Here is a 17,776-nt window from a genome sequence, read left to right on the forward strand (position 1 = left end):
CCACGACTGGACATGCTGGCCACTTCTGGGAGCGGCACGGGGCCAGGGCAGGCAGGGAGCCTGCCTTAGCCCTGCTGTGTCACTGCCCGGGAGCCGCCTGAGGTAAGCGACACCCGGTCAGAGCCTGCACCCCGAACCCTTCCCACACCCCAATCCCCTGCCCCAGCCCTGAACCCCCTCCTGCACCCCAACCCCCTGCCCAAGCACTGAGCTCCCTGCACCCAAACTCCCTCCCAGAGCCCGCACCCCGTCCTGCACCCCAACCCTTGGCCCCAGCCCTGAGCCCCTTCCCGTACTCCTCCCACACCCCTCCTAAAGTCTGCACCCCCTCCTGCACACCAACTCCCTGTCCCAGACCCCTCCCAGAGCCCACACCCTGCACCCCAACCTGCTGCCTGAGCCATTAGCCCCCTCCTGGAGCCAGCACTCTGCACCCCCTCCTGCACCCCAACCTCCTGCCCCAGCCCTGCGCCCTCTCCTGCACCTAAACTCCCTCCCAGAGCCCACACCCTGAACCCCTACCCACTGCCCCAGGCTCAGCCCAGAGCCCCTCCCAGGCCCCGAACCCCTTGGCCCCAGCCCAGAGCCCACATCCCTTCCTGCACCCCAACCCCCTGTCCCAACCCGGTGAAAATGAGTGAGGGTGGGGAAGAGTGAGGGACAGAGGGAGCGGGGATGGAGAGAGCAGGGCGGGGCCTCAGGGAAGGGGCGGGCAAGGGTGTTTGGGTTTGTGGGTTTACTGTTATTTCTACATTTTCTTTGAGGTAGATCCTGGGTTGCACTTAAATTCAAAAAGTTATCTTGTGCTTTAAAAGGTTGGAGACCACTGATATGGAGGCATTATGGTATTTTCTGTCTTATTCTCTATCCCTTTCTTAATGATTCCCAACATTCTGTTCGCTTCTTTGACGGCCGCTGCACATTGAGTGGATGTTTTCAGAGAACTCTCCACGATGACTCCAAGATCTCCTTCTTGAGTGGTAACAGCTAATTCAGATCCCATCATTATGTTTTCCCATGTGCATTGCTTCTCATTTATCAACATTAAATTTCATCTGCCATTTGGTTGCCCAGTCACCCAGTTTTGTGAGATCCTTTTGTAGCTCTTCGTACTCTGCCTGGGACTTAACTATCTTGAGTAGTTTTGTATCATCTGCAGCTCTTGCCACCTCTTTGTTTACCCCTTTTTCCAGATCATTTATGAATATGTTGAATAGGACTGGGCCCAGTACAGACCCCGGGGGACATCACTATTTACCGCTGAAAACTGACCATTTATTCCTACACTTTGTTTCATATTGTTTAACCAGTTACCAATCCATGAGAGAACCTTCCCTCTTATCCCATGCCAGCTTACTTTGCATAAGAGCTTTTGGTGAGGGACCTTGTCAAAGGTTTTCTGAAAATCTAAGTCCACTATATCCACTGGATCCCCCTTGTCCACATAGAATCATAGAAGATTAGGGTTGCAAGAGACCTCAGGAGGTCCAACCCTCTGGTCAAAGCAGGACCAACCCCAACTAAGTCATCCCAGCCAGGGCTTTGTCAAGCCGGGCCTTAAAAACCTCTAAGGATGGAGATTCCACCACCTCCCTCGGTAACCCATTCCAGTGCTTCACCACCCTCCTAGTGGAATAGTGTTTCCTAATATCCAACCTAGACCTCCCCCACTGCAACTTGAGACCATTACTCTTTGTTCTGTCATCTGCCACCACTGAGAACAGCCGAGCTCCATCCTCTTTGGAAACCTGCTTCAGGTACTTGAAGGCTGCTATCAAATCTCCCCTCACTCTTCTTTTCTGCAGACTAAATAAGCCAGTTCCCTCAGCCTCTCCTCATAAATCATGTGCCCCAGCCCCCTAAATCATTTTCGTTGCCCCCCTCAAAGAATTCTAGTAGATTGGTGAGGTGTGATTTCCCTTTACAAAAACCATGTTAACTCTTCCCCAACAAATTATGTTGTCTGACAATCTTGTTCTTCACTATAGTTTCAACCAGTTTGCCCAGTACTGAAGTCAGGCTTACCGGCCTGTAATTGCCGGGATCACCTCTGAAGCCCTTTTTAAAAATTGGCATCACATTAGCTATCCTCAGGTAATGATGATAACGATGCAATCTCCTATTTAGACAGATAAAATCTTGCAGCAAAGAAGTGTGTTATTTTTTTAATGATCTTGAATACCAAAAAAAAGGGTAAAGACACACTTAAAATGAACCATCCACAAACAAATCCCTCTCTAAATTATGATATATTAAAACAGACTCTATTAACCCCTTTTCCAAAGCAAATATTTAAATAGAAAGCCATTTACAAAAAAAAAAAAAAAAAAAAACCAACAACAAAAATCTAGAACAATTCCTCCCCCCGCACCAGGCTTCACACTCACGGGGCCCAATTTGTCTGTGGCATAACTAATTCCCTTGAACGTAACAGTGGAATCCTGCCATGTGTGGATCTACAGGGTTTGGGGATCGCCTGGAGAAGCTCTTGGGAACTGTAACATTTCGGCAGAGAATTCCATATGCCTTGGGAACTACGAGGGCTGCTCCCAGGCTCCGAGTTCAAGGCCAGGGGCTGGATGTACAGCGCTTCTGGGACACGTTTGAAACAGACACGGCTGCTCGCCCAACGCTGCGGAGGACCCTCCATTGCCGCTAAGCTCAGTGGCACCGTTCTGGTAGCTAATGGCACAGAACCAAGGGCAGGATCCCAGCTGGTCTAGTGACTGGCTGGCGCGGTCTCCCAGGAGGTGGCCAGGACAAGGGAAGATGTGGAATGTGTTCATCCCACCTGGCCATTACCTTGGGGAGAGACTTTGCCCTGCTCCCTTGAAAGGTTTGGAGGGTGGGAGTGGAGGTGGGGAGGGGGAGGGTATTTTCTACACCGAGAAAAGGAGCCCCTGGTCACAGGATGGCAAGGGGCCTACACAGGGCCCGGCACAGGAGCTGATCTCTTGTTCCTTTCCCCATGTCGTGCCTGGTGGACAATGGAAGGGAACGTCTTACACTTGGGCGGGTAGGTGGGGGAACGGCGTCTGCCCCTCGCCCCCGATCTCTGCAAGCGGCCTTGGCTCTCCAGAGGGGGGCCATTACGAGGCATTGAGCAGGGAGCGGCTGTACAGGCTCTGGTAGTAAGAGCCGGTTTCGCTGAGTGAAGTGGCCGTCTCGTAGGCGTGTTTGCCGTCCGGCGCAGGGGGCGAGCCGTAGCCGCTGTAGGCCATGGCCTGCTCGTAGGCCTTCAGGTCAATCTTGTGGCTCTGCTCGGAGGACATCAGGTTGGTGATGGAGAAGGGGTGATTGAAGTTGTACTGAGGGTCCATTTTGAGGTCGTTCGGGAGGTCCATATTGGTGATGGAGGGGGGGAAGTAGTGGCTATTCATGGGCTGAGAGATGGGGGAGGCCTCGGAGGCCGGGGATGAACCTTGCACGCCAGAGCAGTCCAACTGGACCAGGCCCCTTTGCTCCTCAGAACTGTGGGAGGCATCTGAGTGGCCCGACTCGGCCCCTTCAGAAGCAGTGTTGGGACTTTGACCTTCCTGGAGCCGCTCAGGGTGTTTGGGAGCCGGTTCCTGGGCGCCGGACGGCTTGGCGTTGGGTTTCTTGGCCTTGTCTTCGATCTTGAAGCGCTTCTGGCGCCGCAGGTAGCAGCCGTTCTCGAACATGTTGCCGGAATTGGGGTGCAGGGCCCAGTAGGAGCCTTTGCCGGGCTTGTCCGGGGAGCGGGCCACTTTGACGAAGCAGTCGTTGAAGGAGAGCGAGTGGCGGATGGAGTTCTGCCAGCGCTGCTGGTTCTCCCGATAATACGGGAAGAGGTCCATGATCCACTGGTAGATCTCGTTGAGGGTCAGCATCTTGCTGGGGGCCTGCTGGATGGCCATGGTGATGAGGGAGATATAGGAATACGGGGGCTTGGCATGAGTCAGCGTGCGCCGGTATGACTTGTTGATTTCCTTGGGCCGGTTGATGCCCGAGGCTGGGTACCCCAGAGGGGCCAGGGACTGGCTCACGTTCGGGTAGGGGGATAAGGAGTTGATGGTGGGCGCCTGGGTCCCCAGAGGCGTCAGCACCGGGCTGACAGGTGACGTCATAGTGGGAAGGCCCATGGGGCTGGTGGAGCTGGTCAGCCCGGTGAGGGAAGGGCTGTTCGGGTAGGTCATGTTAATGGAGCTGGGGGAACTAAGCGAGTTGAGCGTCATGTAGGAGTTGATGGTGTTCATCGGCCCCAGGCTGGAGGTCATGGTGCTCACAGATGGATAGACCTAGGGGAAGCCAAGGGACAGAGTTAGTCTTGCAACTACCACAGAGGGCTTCGGCCTAGTCCAGGGGTGGCCTAGGCGAGAGGGTCAGTTACGTGAGGCAGGGCAGTATCTCACCCACCAAGGGCTGGCTTCGGCTCTCAGTAACACTACGGTAAATATGGACACAGTGGAGTTACTCCTGGTTTGCACTAGTGTAATCAAGAGCTGGATTTGGCCTCAAAGGGACAGGATGGGGATGGGTTGTAGCAGGGAAAGTAATTCAGGAATGTGTAAGATAGAGGGCTGTATTCTGATCTTGTGTAAACTGGAGTGAATCCAGATTTACACCAGTAGAACTCAGACCAAAATCTGGCTCTAACTCTATTAACTTCAGTGGAGACATTCCAGATTTACACCAGCGGAGCAAAGATCAGACTCCAGGATTGACTCCCTTGACATCAGGAGTGACTCCAGATTTACACCAATGGATCTGAGATCAGAATCCAGCCCCCGTTCCCAAGACCGCCATTTCTGATGCGAAAAAGGAGCAGCAAAACCTGCTTCTTTTAACTAACGAACCAGCCAGCTCTCCTTCATGCCTGCGAAGGAGAAACAGGAAGGCCACAAACCCAGTAGTTTGCCCCCTTCTCAGGTCACCTTTAAAGCGGAGTTTATTAAATAAACAGCTTAGTGACATTCAAAGTGGGATCCGAGACTCGGGTGTAACAATGGCACCTGGTATTTACACTAGATAGGCTTGAACAGAAAGGGTTCATTTACGAGCGCTGCCCTGCTGCCAATCAATGCGTTCGGTGCCACCTTGCTCACTCACACTGTATGTTTCCTGGCTGTGTTGTTGAGCGTTGCTAAGTTATGCAGCCCACGGCTCTACCGGGGCCTGGTTGGAAGCCCGTTGAAGTCAATGGAAAAACTGCCATCGATTTCAAGGGGGTTTCGATCAGGCTCCAATCCCATGAACACTGCTCATCAGGGCGCCAGGCACAGGCCTGGGAGCCAGGACTCCTGGGTTCCGATTGTAATCCGGCCACAGCTCTGCAAAGCGCTTTGCGATCCCGTGATGAAAAGCTGCCGGGTGGGCTCTGCTGTAGACTGCTGTGACGATGGCAGAACGGGTTTGCTACCCGGCTTCGTTCTTCCGGGACTTTCATGGGTCTGACTGCATCCCGGGACCACTCAATGCCGCGGGAAAGAGTCAGAGCCTTTCGGGCCAGAAGGGACCATTAGATCCCCCAGTCATCCCTGAACTGTGCCCAACGACCCGTGTCTGGATGAAGCGTCTTCTAAAGAGGCCTCCAGGCTGGACTGAGAGACACCAAGAACTGGAGAACCCACCACTTCCCTGGGCAGTTTGTTCCCGCGGTTAATCACCCACACTTGGGCCTGATTTCCAGCCGGTTCTGCCCTTTCTCCGCTAGATTTCAGTGCCTGGTGTTTTCTACCCAGGAAGATACTTCGACACTGACCAAGTCACCGCTCAATCTTTTCTCTGATCACCTCCACAGACTAACTCCGCCAGTCTCTCACCGTCTGGCCGTTCCCCCAGGCCCGGATTCGTTCTGTGGTTCTTCTCATGCCCTCACCAATTTGTCAACACCCCTTTTAAAAGGCAGCCCCCAGAGCTGGACGCGGGATCCGGTGTCGGTCTCACCAATGCCGGATACGGAGGGAAAATCCCCTCCCTGCCCCTGCTCCTCTGTTCATACCGTTACGCTTTGAGATCCTCTGTTGAAAAGCTCGGCTTCAATCAAGGCATTGTCTGGGAAATAACTAGCTCAGGGGCAGATTTCCAGCCAGCTGCTGGTTTGGCAGGGCAGGAATCAGCCCCTGAGGCGTTGGAGAGGGCGCCCTGCAGCCAGCAAAGATCCCTGGGCAGCACTCTCTGCTCTGCAAAGGTCGTGGGCCTGTCACCCTTCTCCCGCGCACGGCACAGCTCGGAAACGGAGAGAGAGTGAAAGAGCTGGTGTACCACGCTGACAGGTGCGGTATAGCAATGAATAGATAGATAGATAGATGGGTGAGCTGTGATAGTAGATAGATGGATAGAGGGGTGAGCTGTGATAGGTAGATAGAGGGTGAGCTGTGATAGGTAGATAGATAGATGGGTGAGCTGTGATAGTAGATAGATAAATAGAGGGGTGAGCTGTGATAGGGAGATAGATGGATAGAGGGGTGAGCTGTGATAGGTAGATAGATGGATAGAAGGGTGAGCTGTGATAGATAGATAGATAGATAGATAGATAGATAGATAGATAGATAGATAGATAGATAGATAGATAGAGGGGTGAGCTGTGATAGGTAGATAGATAGATGGGTGAGTTGTGATAGGTAGACAGATAGAGGCGTGAGCTGTGATAGGTAGATAGATAGGGGGTGAGCTGTGATAGATAGATAGATGGATAGAGGGGTGAGCTGTGATAGATAGATAGATGGATAGAGGGGTGAGCTGTGATAGTAGATAGATGGATAGAGGGGTGAGCTGTGATAGGTAGATAGAGGGTGAGCTGTGATAGGTAGATAGATGGATAGAGGGGTGAGCTGTGATAGGTAGATAGATGGATAGAGGGGTGAGCTGTGATAGGGAGATAGAGGGTGAGCTGTGATAGTAGATAGATGGATAGAAGGGTGAGCTGTGATAGGGAGATAGATGGATAGAGGGGTGAGCTGTGATAGGGAGATAGAGGGTGAGCTGTGATAGTAGATAGATGGATAGAGGGGTGAGCTGTGATAGGTAGATAGATGGATAGAGGGGTGAGCTGTGATAGGTAGATAGAGGGTGAGCTGTGATAGGTAGATAGATGGATAGAAGGGTGAGCTGTGATAGATAGATAGATAGATAGATAGATAGATAGATAGATAGATAGATAGATAGATAGATAGATAGATAGATAGATAGATAGAGGGGTGAGCTGTGATAGGTAGATAGATGGGTGAGTTGTGATAGGTAGATAGATAGGGGGTGAGCTGTGATAGATAGATAGATGGATAGAGGGGTGAGCTGTGATAGATAGATAGATGGATAGAGGGGTGAGCTGTGATAGTAGATAGATGGATAGAGGGGTGAGCTGTGATAGGTAGATAGAGGGTGAGCTGTGATAGGTAGATAGATGGATAGAGGGGTGAGCTGTGATAGGGAGATAGAGGGGTGAGCTGTGATAGTAGATAGATAGAAAGAGGGGTGAGCTGTGATAGGTAGATAGAGGGTGAACTGTGATAGGTAGATAGAGGGTGAGCTGTGATAGTAGATAGATGGATAGAGGGGTGAGCTGTGATAGGTAGATAGATGGATAGAGGGGTGAGCTGTGATAGGGAGATAGAGGGTGAGCTGTGATAGTAGATAGATGGATAGAGGGGTGAGCTGTGATAGGTAGATAGAGGGGTGAGCTGTGATAGGTAGATAGATGGATAGAGGGGTGAGCTGTGATAGGGAGATAGAGGGTGAACTGTGATAGGGAGATAGAGGGGTGAGCTGTGATAGTAGATAGATGGATAGAGGGGTGAGCTGTGATAGGTAGATAGAGGGGTGAGCTGTGATAGGGAGATAGATAGAGGGGTGAGCTGTGATAGTAGATAGATGGATAGAGGGGTGAGCTGTGATAGGTAGATAGAGGGGTGAGCTGTGATAGGGAGATAGATAGAGGGGTGAGCTGTGATAGGTAGATAGAGGGGTGAGCTGTGATAGGTAGATAGATGGATAGAGGGGTGAGCTGTGATAGGGAGATAGATGGATAGAGGGGTGAGCTGTGATAGTAGATAGATGGATAGAGGGGTGAGCTGTGATAGGTAGATAGAGGGTGAGCTGTGATAGGGAGATAGATGGATAGAGGGGTGAGCTGTGATAGGTAGATAGAGGGTGAGCTGTGATAGTAGATAGATGGATAAAGGGGTGAGCTGTGATAGGTAGATAGAGGGTGAGCTGTGATAGGTAGATAGATGGATAGAGGGGTGAGCTGTGATAGGGAGATAGAGGGGTGAGCTGTGATAGGTAGATAGATGGATAGAGGGGTGAGCTGTGATAGGTAGATAGAGGGGTGAGCTGTGATAGGGAGATAGAGAGGTGAGCTGTGATAGGTAGATAGATGGATAGAGGGGTGAGCTGTGATAGGTAGATAGATGGATAGAGGGGTGAGCTGTGATAGGGAGATAGAGGGTGAGCTGTGATAGGCAGCTATTCAAACATAACTATTCGACATTGACATGTTGCCAGGAATTCCGAAAAGGGCTCCGGAAATGTGGGGGTCTGAAGGGACTGAGGTTTGAGGCAGCTGCACCTGCCTGCTTGGCCGAAGGGGTGATCTCTGCCCTGCGTTTGAACCCTTCGGACTGCACCGATTCAGACACAGAGCAGGTGAAAGCAGCACAGCCTCTCATGTGGACGCGGTTACGTTGCTATAAAGGAGCTCATGGCACTTTAGCTTATTCCTGTAATTTTAGTTATAGCAGAATCCATCCTGCCTTCCCCCATGACACAAACCAGATTCCTGACCCTTCGCCCAGCCCAACCCAAAGCCCCGCCAATGTGCACCCCAAACTCTATTACAGCCTTGAAACCGTCATCCAAAATGCACAGGGCTCTGGTGCCCAGCTGAACCGAACTCTCCTATCCCACTTCCAGCCTTCCCAGGCTTCCTCCAGCCCTGCTGCGCTATCTAGCAGCACGTGGCAGGCACTAATTAGCTCTCCTCGTGAGGGGGGGTCACTACTCCCATTTTACAGATGGGGAAACTGAGGGCGGTAGGAAGCATCCAAGGAAGCAGATTCGTCGCAACAAACCCCAGTCCTATGCTTTAACCATGAGGGCTTGCTCCAGGTTACCCTGTACTGTCGTTGGCACGGGTGCAAAGTGGGCATAAAAAGCCACCAGCTCAGAGCGGTCCATGCTGTGAACCCGCTTGGCAGTGGTATACGTGGCTGCAGGAGTGGGATGGAGATGGGGATCTGGGACCAAAGCTGGGCTGCTCCTCTAGAGCAAAGAGATGCTCATGGAGGAAAGGGTAAATCTTGGAGGCAAATAGGAAAAGACAAGGGCTCCTACCCGGATGGGGATGTTTTACAGGAAACAGCTGCTCAACTCGTGCTCATTTTAAGGGCAAAAAAAATTAAGCGGCACATTTTTTCAGTTGCAAACTCAATTTGGAACTTTGGCTTGTGTGCCTCATGGGAGTTGTAGTTCAGAGGCCTCACACTCCCCATTCTTCTCGATAGGCCAGGCTCTCTGATCGGACTACATCTCCCATGATGCACCATGGCCACCCTTCATAGTGAGGGAACGTGGCGGTGTCCTGGGACTCCCTAGCTGTGGTGCACTATGGGAGATGTAGTCCAGCTGAGGAGACTTCCCCTAAAAGGAAATTGAAGACAGGAGGAAACTGAACTACAGCTCCCATGATGCAGGAATCTGAATTGAGCTACGTCAGTTTTGGGGCATGTTGGTTTTTCAGACGCTTATCACACCAAAATGTCCATTAGCAGAAAACCCATTTTTCAGTTGAAATACAGCATCTTCCACTCTGTAGGCTGCCTCAGCACCAATCTCCATGCCAAGATCTCCTGCTCCCGTGGCCACTTCTGGGGTGGAACATGGCAACCAACAACACCGCCTCATAATGTTCCACCATAACTTCTCCTTCTGGATCTCCCTTTGGACTCCAGGACACATGCTAGTGTATTAATTAAGGTCAGTATGCATGCTGCTTCGTTACTGTAGGGCAGCTTGTGAGTGCACATGGCTTTGTTACTATATGGTTGCTTTTGACATTAGCTGAGTCCTGGAACCGATTTTCAAAGGAGTTTTGCCCTGTTTGGTTTTAAAAGACTCATAGACTTTAAGGCCAGAAGGGACCGTCATGATCATCTAGTCTGACCTCCTGCACAACGCAAGCCACAGAACCTCCCCCACCCACTCCTGTAATAGACCCCTAAGCTGTGGCTGAGTTACTGAAGTCCTCAAATCATCCACCATTTTGCTCTAATTTAAACCTGTAAGTGAGTCAGGCCCCATGCTGCAGAGGAAGGCGAAAAAAAACCCTGAGCCAGGGGAAAAATTCCTTCCTGACTCCAAATATGGCGATCTGTTAGACCCTGAGCATATGGGCAAAACCCGCCAGCCAGACACCTGGGAACAGGGCCGGCTCCAGGCACCAGCCCAGCAAGCAGGCGCTTGGGGCGGCCAAGGGGAAGGGCGGCACGTCGGGCTCTTTCGGCAGCAATTCGGTGGCGGGTCTCTCGGTCTCTCTCGGAGGGAAGGCCCAGCCGCCGAATTGCCGTCAAAGAAGAAAGTGGCACGGTGGAGCTGCCGCCGATCACGACTGCGTCTTTTGTTTTGTTTTGTTTTTCCCGCCGCTTGGGGCGGCAAAAACCCTGGAGCCGGCCCTGCCTGGGAAAGAAGTCTCTGTAGTAACTCACCGGCCCCTCGCCAGCTGTTGGAGATATTTGCTGCTAGCAGTCACAGATCAGCTCCATGCCATTGTAGGCAGTTTCGGCATCCCATCCCCTCCATAAAGGTATCGTGAAGCCAGGTAGGTGTTTTGTTCCCACTGCTCCCCTGGGGAGGCTGCTCCAGAACTTCACTCCTCTGATGGTTCGAAACCTTCGCCTAATTTCAAGCCTAAACTTGTTGATGGCCAGTTTGGATCCATTTGTTCTTGTGTAACATTGGCGCTTACCTTAAATAACCTTAAATAACTCCTCCCTTGCCCTGGAATTTCTCTCTCTGATGTGTTTATAGAAGAATCATATCTCCCCTTAGCCTGCGTTTGGTTAGGCTAAACAAGCCAAGCTCTTTGAGTCTCCTCTCTTAAGGCAGGTTTTCCATTCCTCGGATCACCCTGATAGCCTTTCTCTGCACCTGTCCCAGTTTTAATTCATTTTTCTTAAACGTGGGAGACCAGCACCGCACGCAATATTCCAGATGAGTCCCACCAGTGCCTCTTATAGGGCATAGGTGCCAACTCCGTGGGTGCTCCGGGGCTGGAGCACCCACGGAAAAAAATTGGTGGGTGCCCAGCACCCACCGGCAGATCCCCGTGGCCCCGCCCCCCTGCTCCAGCTCACCTCCGCCTCCACCTCCTCCGCGAGCATGCCGCCGCATCCTGCTTCTCCCCCGTCCCTCCCAGCGCTTGTGCCGCGAAACAGCTGATTCGCGGGGCAGGGAGGGAGGGGGAGGATGCGGCGTGCTGGGTAAGAGGCGGGGCTGGGGCAGGGATTTAGGGAAGGGATCCAATAGGGGCAGGGAGGGGGTGCACTTAGGGTGGGGACTTTGGGGATGGGGTTGGATTGGGGATGGGGAAAGGGACTGGGGGGCACAGGCACCCTCCGGCCCCGGAGAAAGTTGGCGCCTATGGTATAAGGTACTAACGCTTCCCTGTCTCTGCTGGAAATCCCTCGCCTGATGCATCCTAGGACTGCGTTAGCCTTTTCAATGGCTGGAACACGTTAGCGGCTCATAGTCACCCTCTGATCAACCAGTACACCCAGGTCTTCCTCTTCCACTGATATGTCCCCAGCTTATAGTAAAAATTCTTGTTAGTCCTTCAGTGCCTGACCTTGCGCTTTGCACTATTCAATTTCACCCCAATTCTATGCAAAGGCTGCAACCGGGCTTTGCAAACAGACACTGAGCTGTAGAAGGGCCAAAACTTGCCCCTAGCCACCTTGGCAGGGCGCTGGGACTCCAAAGAATATCGGGAGGAGAGGTGGGGCGGGAATGCTAAGAAAACAGTCCCTTATTTTTTAAATACAATGTTGGCAACTCTACACAACGGGGCCCTGATCTCAGTCATTGTGTGTCTGGGCGGCGCCCGGCGTGACGGGGCCCCGATCTCGGTCACTGTGTGTCTGGGCGGCGCCCGGCCCAACGGGACCCTGATCTTGGTCACTGTGTGTCTGGGCAGTGCCCAACGCAACAGGGCCCCGATCTCGGTCACTGTGTGTCTGGGTGGCGCCTGGCCCAACGGGACCCTGATCTCGGTCACTGTGTGTCTAGGCAGTGCCCGGTGCGACGGGGCCTTGCTCTCAGTTGGTGTCTCTTTGCCCCACCCTGATACCAGTTACCACTCCCTCTGCCCAGCCAGTTGTGAGACGCTAGCTAAGGCTATCCCTGAGCTCCCCCATGAAATTCCTATGTTGCTGTTCATCTTCGCCTAGGTCTTTCCCCACCCCTCAGTTCCTGGGCAAGCAGAGGGGTCTGGCTGGGGGGCTGCAATGAACATTTAGCTACAAATTCACCCCCAGACCTAGCCTGGACTTACCCCATTGCCTCCCCCCAGCCCGAGGGACCCCACCCCGCCATCTGATCCCAGCACAGGCTCCATGGCCCCCCAGCCCTACCCCCCCATCTGACCCCAGCGTGGAGATGGCTTTCCCCAGAACTCTGTGGCTGCTCTGACAGTGCGTAACCATCTCAGAAGAGCAGGGGGCAAACCGAGCCCCTCCGAGCCCATGGGCAGGTGGGCATAAGCACCCCCAGTTCCGTAGCAGCCTCTGCCCCTCTCTGGCCACAGAGAGAAATAAACCTACGACATGGGCTCCGCTCTGGGGCCCCCCAGGAGGATCTCAAAGCTCCTCACAGACATGCATGGATCTTCCCCAGGAGCAGTCGGAGCAGTATTGCCACCCCGTGCTGCAGAGGGGGAAACTGAGGCACGACATTGGGAAATGACTTGTTGTTGCCAAGCTCCTTCAGAGAGTCAGCTGCAGAGCTGGGACCCCTCCCCCCAGAGCTGGGAATGGAACCCAGGAGTCCTGGCGTCCAGCCCCCCCTGCTCTAACCACTAAACCCCACTCCCTTCCCAGAGCTGGGAACAGAATCCAAGGGTCCTGACTCCCAATCCCCTCTGCTCTAATCACTAAACCCCATTCCCCCACCCCAGAGCTCGGAATGGAACCCAGGAGTCCTGGTTCCCAGCCCCCCGCACCCTGCTCTAATCACTAGACCCCACTCCCATCCCAGAGCTGGGGCCAGAACCCAGGGAAAACTCCTCTCCAACCCCGAACCCGGCGATCAGTTTGACCCTGAACACATGGACCAGATCCACCAGCCCTGCATCTAGAGAGAGGATTTTCCCGGGCCACCTCAGAGCACTGGCCCACCCCGTCCAGTGCCCCATCTCCAGCTGTGGCCGATCTCTGATGCTTCGCAGGATGGTGGGGAAAAAATATCCCAGAATGCATCTGGCCAATTGTACCTCTCCTTGGTGACTCCCAGCTCCCCACCAGGGAGGGGGAGCGCATGGGTGTGCTAATGTGCGTAGGCGTGTGCACACAGCACAGCCTGTGACAGACACCCTCCAGGCCCCTCTGCTCCCGGTGTGCCGCCTGCTAGCCGGGCGTGCTTCCCCGGCCGTGATCACCCAGTGAGCAGGCCAGCCACCAGGACTGCCTGCGTCAACCAGCCTGAGACGGGCTCGCTCCGTCTGTGCTGGCAGGAAAGGGCCGCCCGCCCGGCTCTTTAGCTGGTCGGGGGTGGGTTAAGTGGTGCCCTAGCTTGAGTTCTGTCAGCTGCATCCCGGGACATGTCCAGCGGCTCTCTCTGACTGGCTCACGCGGGGCCACCTGGCAGATGCAGCCACCTGCCCTGGGTGAATTTCGGACCCAACTGTGCAATTTTGATCTGGGGGAGACGGACGCTGTACACTGCTTGTATTAAATGTTCAGTGAAATATCAGTGAGTGGGACAGATCTCAGCTGGGTCAATCATCCGTAGCTACATTGGAGTGAATGGGCCAGATCCCAGCTGGTATCAATGGGCCGTAGCTCCATTGGGGTCAATGGGCCAGATCCCAGCTGGGGTCAATGGGCCGTAGCTCCACTGGAGTCAATGGGCCAGATCCCAGCTGGGGTCAATGGGCCGTAGCTCCACTGGAGTCAATGGGCCAGATCCCAGCTGGGGTCAATGGACCGTAGCTCCATTGGAGTCAATGGGCCAGATCCCAGCTGGGGTCAATGGGCCGTAGCTCCACTGGAGTCAATGGGCCAGATCCCAGCTGGGGTCAATGGGCCGCAGCTCCATTGGAGTCAATGGACCAGATCCCAGCTGGGGTCAATGGGCCGCAGCTCCATTGGAGTCAATGGGCCAGATCCCAGCTGGGGTCAATGGGCCGCAGCTCCATTGGAGTCAATGGGCCAGATCCCAGCTGGTGTCAATGGGCCGTAGCTCCACTGGAGTCAATGGCCTGGATCCCAGCTGGTGTCAATGGGACGTCGCTCCATTGGAGGCCATGCGGAGGATGTTACCCACGCTCTGTAATCCTGATACTCCAGGTGGGCAGAGCAGCGCCGTCTGCAGGAGTCTGCGTGTGTTACGGTGCAGACCCTGAGCCAGAAGCAACAGCTGAAAGGCTTCAGAGCTGATGTATTGGTTCTGGCCTGTCTCTCAATAACACCCTGGCACCCTTGAGGACATCGTAGGCCCATCTGGCCCCTTGCCTGCCCTCCGATGTCAGACGTACGGGCAGGAATCCTTGGGATGCCTCTGGCTCACTGACCTCGCCCACTGCCTCCTTCCCTGTGTGGGGCGTGTGGGGGAGACGGAGAGAGCGCCCATGTCACGCTGTCACTGCCTCAGCTGAGCGCTCCTGGCACTGGTGTGACCAGCTCCCGCTTGAGGGGCTTTGGCCAGAACATGCAGCACCTCCATTAGCCCGCGGAGATCAATATCCCCGTCTCGCTGCGTGGAAACGACTCAGGGTCCTCCCGGGGAAGAGCAGGGTTTCATAGATTCACAGGGCCCAAGACCAGACAGGCCCCTGTGACCATCTAGCCTGACCTCCCGGAGAGCACCGGCCAGAGAACGGCCCCCAAATCATTCCTAGGGCAGAGCTGTTAAAAAAAAAAAACCATCCCATCTTGATTTAAAAATTGCCACTGACGAAGAATCCACCATGCCCCTCGGGAAATCCTTGCAATGGTTAATGACGCTCACCGTTAAACATTTACCGCTTATTTCCAGTCTGAATTTGTCTGGCTTCAACTTCCAGCCATTAGATCCTGTTTGACTTTCCTCTGCTAGACTGCAGAGCCCATTATGAAATATTTGTAGGTGCTTATAGACGGGGGGAAGGGGGGGGCAAGTCCCCCCCTTTAACTGTCTCTTTGTTAAACCAGAGACAGCTCCAGGCGTCTCTTGCTGCAAGGCAGGTTTTCTAACCCTTCCATCCTTCTCACGGCTCTTCTCTGAGCCGTCTACAATTTACCAACATCCTGCTCGAACTGTGAGCCCCAGAACTGGTCCCAGGATCCCAGCAGGGCCAAACCCAGAGTAAAATCACCTCTCGGCCCCTGCGGATGCCTCCCGGGATCGCATTCACCCTTGTGGCCCCAGCGTCACACTGGAGATCATGCGCAGCTGATTCTCCTCCACGACGCCCCAAGCCGTTTCAGAGCCCCGGCTTCCCGGGATAGAGTCCCCCGCCTTGTAAGCGGGGCCGAGGTTCTTTGCTCCTAAACCGCAGGTTGTCTGCTCGGGCCCAAGAGCTGGTTCTGGCCGTCGGTAAGATCACCCGCTAAATGAATAACTAAAAGCGACATGTAATATAGTGATCAGATAAAAATCCGACCCACACAGGAGCTGAGCTTGGGCTCGGGGTCTGGAGTAACGCCATTGCCATTAACTGACTTGTCCCCCATTTACACTTCTGCTCAGATCCAGATCACGTCTACTCAGATCCAGATCAGGGACAGAAAACGGCTTGGCTCCCTGGTAGGTGCTAATATTAGTTCCTCAGATACGGAGAGGAATCAGGCCCAGTGGAGTGGGCACTGGGTTGGCACTCAGAAGACTGGTATTCAAGGCACTGGGCATAAGTTTCCTTCCACATCCTTGCCTCTTTGGCCTTTAGGCTCTTTGAAATCGGGATTATATCTCACTGTGTGTCTGGGCAGCACCCGGCTCGACTGGGGTGACCAGACGTCCCGATTTTGTAGGGACAGTCCCCATATTCGGGACTTTGTTTTATATAAGTGCCTATTACCCCCACTCCCTGTCCCAATTTTGCACACTTGCTATCTGGTCATCCTAAGCATGACGGGGCCCTGATCTCGGTCACTGTGTGTCTGTACAGTGCCCGGCGCGACGGGGCCCTGATCTCGGACACTGTGTGTCTGGGCAGCGCCTGGCGCGACGGGGCCCTAATCTTGGTCACTGTGTGTCTGTGCCGCGCCTGGCACAACAAGGCCCTGCTCTCATATGGGGCCAATGTAATATACATAATAATCATAGTAGGACTCAGGGGATCAGATTGCAGGACTGGGGCATTTAGATGGAAAACTCTCTGGGTCTGGCACTGCAGATCTTTTCCTCAGTTACACAAGTCCAACTGAATTTACACCAGTGTTGCCGAGAGCAGAATCTGGCCCTGCACGGGACAGCGCCATGCACAGGCCTGGTGCTACAGAGCAGAGAATTTCACACCTGGGCCTCCATGGCTCTTGCCAGGTGCGGCATGTCCCGCACGCACCTGCTCGTTATTCTTATCGCTACTCCAATTCCTGGGTTACGCGCCTCCGCCGGGAGGGGGATCACCCAGGGGACAGACTCTATCAGGGACTTGGTGGATTCTCCATCTCCCGCCATCTCGGGATGCAGCCTGGCTGCCTTGCTGGGAGAGACGCTGCATTCCAACACAAGCAACTGGGTTCAATCCAGTGACAATTGGGGCCTGTACATGGGGTCTGTACATCAGGGCCCTGTCGCGGCGGGCGCTGCCCAGACACACAGTGACCGAGATCAAAGCCACGTCGGGCCGGGCGCTGCCCAGACACACAATGACCGAGATCAGGGCCCCGTCAGGCCGGGTGCTGCCCAGACACACAGTGACCGAGATCAGGGCCCCGTCAGGCCGGGCGCTGCCCAGACACACAGTGACCGAGATCAGGGCCCTGTCGCGGCGGGCACTGCCCAGACACACAGTGACCGAGATCAAAGCCCCGTCATGCCAGGCGCTGCCCAGACACACAGTGACTGAGATCAGGGCCCCATTGCACCGGGTGCTGCCCAGACATACAATGACCAAGATCGAGGCCCCGTCGCGCTGGGTGCTGCCCAGACACACAGTGACCGAGATCAGGGTCCTGTCGCGCCGGGCGCTGCCCAGACACACAGTGACCGAGATCAGGGTCCCGTCACGCCGGGCGCTGCCCAGACACACAGTGACCGAGATTGAGGCCCCGTCGCGCCGGGCGCTGCCCAGACATACAATGACCAAGATCGAGGCCCCGTCGGGCCGGGTGCTGCCCAGACACACAGTGACCGAGATCAGGGTCCCGTCGCGCCGGGCGCTGCCCAGACACACAGTGACTGAGATCAGGGTCCCGTCGCGCCGGGCACTGCACAGACACACAGTGACTGAGATCAGGGCCCTGTCGAGCCGGGCGCTGCCCAGACACACAGTGACCGAGATCAGGGTCCTGTCGCGCCGGGCGCTGCCCAGACACACAGTGAGAGACAGTCTCTGCCCCAAAGAGCTCATGGTCTGAGCAGACGAAGGAGGATCGGTATCTGTATTGGAAACAGAGGGAGCTAA

The 17,776-nt window shown here is 54.4% G+C and overlaps 1 protein-coding gene across 2 annotated transcripts in view; it reads right to left on the bottom strand.

Moving 5' to 3' along the window:
• Window positions 1–2,150: 2,150 nt before the first annotated feature.
• Window positions 2,151–17,776, bottom strand: part of FOXA3 (forkhead box A3) — a 29,443-nt gene continuing 13,817 nt past the window's right edge. For both annotated transcript variants that reach the window (XM_065570907.1, XM_005314208.4), the window contains exon 2: window positions 2,151–4,259. In XM_065570907.1, coding sequence (XP_065426979.1) covers window positions 3,090–4,238 — 1,149 coding nt within the window. In that variant the 5' untranslated portion in view covers window positions 4,239–4,259 and the 3' untranslated portion in view covers window positions 2,151–3,089. The remainder of the gene's footprint in view (window positions 4,260–17,776) is intronic.

Source organism: Chrysemys picta, chromosome 17 (assembly GCF_011386835.1).
Source record: "Chrysemys picta bellii isolate R12L10 chromosome 17, ASM1138683v2, whole genome shotgun sequence".
Lineage (NCBI taxonomy): Eukaryota > Metazoa > Chordata > Testudines > Emydidae > Chrysemys > Chrysemys picta.